The 1,584-nt window shown below is 65.2% G+C and overlaps 1 protein-coding gene across 1 annotated transcript in view; it reads right to left on the reverse strand.

Moving 5' to 3' along the window:
- LOC115281699 overlaps positions 1–1,584 on the reverse strand; it is a 40,551-nt gene that overhangs the window by 21,637 nt on the left and 17,330 nt on the right. The window contains exon 3 of the mRNA XM_029927120.1: positions 77–235. Within this exon, the coding sequence (XP_029782980.1) occupies positions 77–235 (159 nt within the window). The remainder of the gene's footprint in view (positions 1–76; positions 236–1,584) is intronic.

Raw genomic sequence — 1,584 nt, forward strand, 5'->3', positions numbered from 1 at the left:
GCCCGTCTCGCAGGCGAGCCCACGAGTCCCGCCGCGCAGAGCGAACAGCGGCGAAGCCAGGGCGGCCGGGCCCTACCTTGTTGAAGACCCAGATCTCGCCGTTGACGGTGGGCCTGGGCACGCCGTGGCCGTTGTAGTGGAAGAGGACACGCTCCTCCTTGGCGTTGCGGCGCAGGGACGTGCACAGCTTCTTCACCTCGTCCACGGTCGGGTCCAGGCTCTGCTTGTACCGGGCCTGGTGCGGGAGAGGAAAGTCAGAGGCTCGCGTGGGTCCGCGGGGGCACCGGACACCCCCCCCACCGCGCGCCCCAGCCCCCGCATCCCTGACACCGGGCACCGGCCCCTGGGGACGGCCGCGGCCCTCGCCGGGCAGAACGCTCGGCCACCGTGAGGACAGGGTATTTCTCAGAAACTGAATCCTCCTGAAAGAACTCTCTGGAACGTGCAGCAAGGGAGGCTGCAGCCTGAGGCGGCGAGAGAACCGCAGGGAGCGAAGGCGGACAGAGCAAGGACCCCGCGGCCGCCTGCCCGGACCCTCGCTCGTCCCTGCCAGGGCCCCCTGAATCAGCCCAAAATGAGCTCACAAACACCAACCGCCCTTAGACACACAGACAACGGACAGCTACCGGACGCAGACGTACGGAACGCCCACGTCTATGGCAGAAAGAAGACTTAGAGCAGGAGTAAACGTGATGTGAAACGTTAAAAAAAACCACCACCAGGTGAGAAACCTTTTTAAACTCCTCCTGGAAAACGTGAAGGAGACTTGAAACACGGCCAGGCGCTCCCACTGGGTCGATGCACCGGCACCCTGCCTGCTTCTCTTCTGAGGCAGGTTCTATGTGCAACGAGCCACGGAACTCACGACACGGAGATGGAGCGGGGCAGGAGCAGCCGGGCGCCCGGCGCCCACACCCTGACGTGCCTGCTCGCCCCGCGTCTGCCACCAAACCCGATGCAGCCCCACCAATGTAACAGCAGGCGACCCACCGCGTCCCACACGCGGTCACGGACGTTCTGACGGAGCCCCGGCCACGCCAGAGGGCCGGGAGCACACGGGGCCCAGCCCTCCCGCACCCCAGACCTCTCCACGACCTGCCTCATTGAAATGGGGAGCCTGGAGGCCCACGGGGCTCCCCCCCACAGTCCACACTCAGACCCCAACACACGCCTCCTGGCTTTCTGATTTTATTTCATCAAAACCAGTTCTAGCGTCCAGCTGACCCGAGCGCAGAAACGAGGCCGTGTGGCAGGCGTGCTGAAGCGGGGCCCCCAAACCCAGGCCCGCACAAGCACACCATGACGCCGGGAAGCGAGCCGGAAGCAGGGCCGTCTAGAGAGTCAGTCTGCAAACGGGCAGGAAAAAATGGCCACAGACCAGGCAGGAATGGGGTCACCGTGGAGCCCCACCCCCAACAGAAACACCCGACGGAGCACGGAACCCAGGTAAACACCCGTGACCGTGACGCGGCCTGTGGGGCCCAGAGTTTGGGCCCTGTCGTGACTGCCGGCCGCGGGGACGGCCACACTGGGCAGCCAAAGGCCTCGCCGCCTTGCTAGACACTCTGATCTGGGCCTTTGCAT

This window comes from Suricata suricatta, chromosome 17 (assembly GCF_006229205.1).
Source record: "Suricata suricatta isolate VVHF042 chromosome 17, meerkat_22Aug2017_6uvM2_HiC, whole genome shotgun sequence".
In the NCBI taxonomy this organism is placed as follows: Eukaryota; Metazoa; Chordata; class Mammalia; order Carnivora; family Herpestidae; genus Suricata; species Suricata suricatta.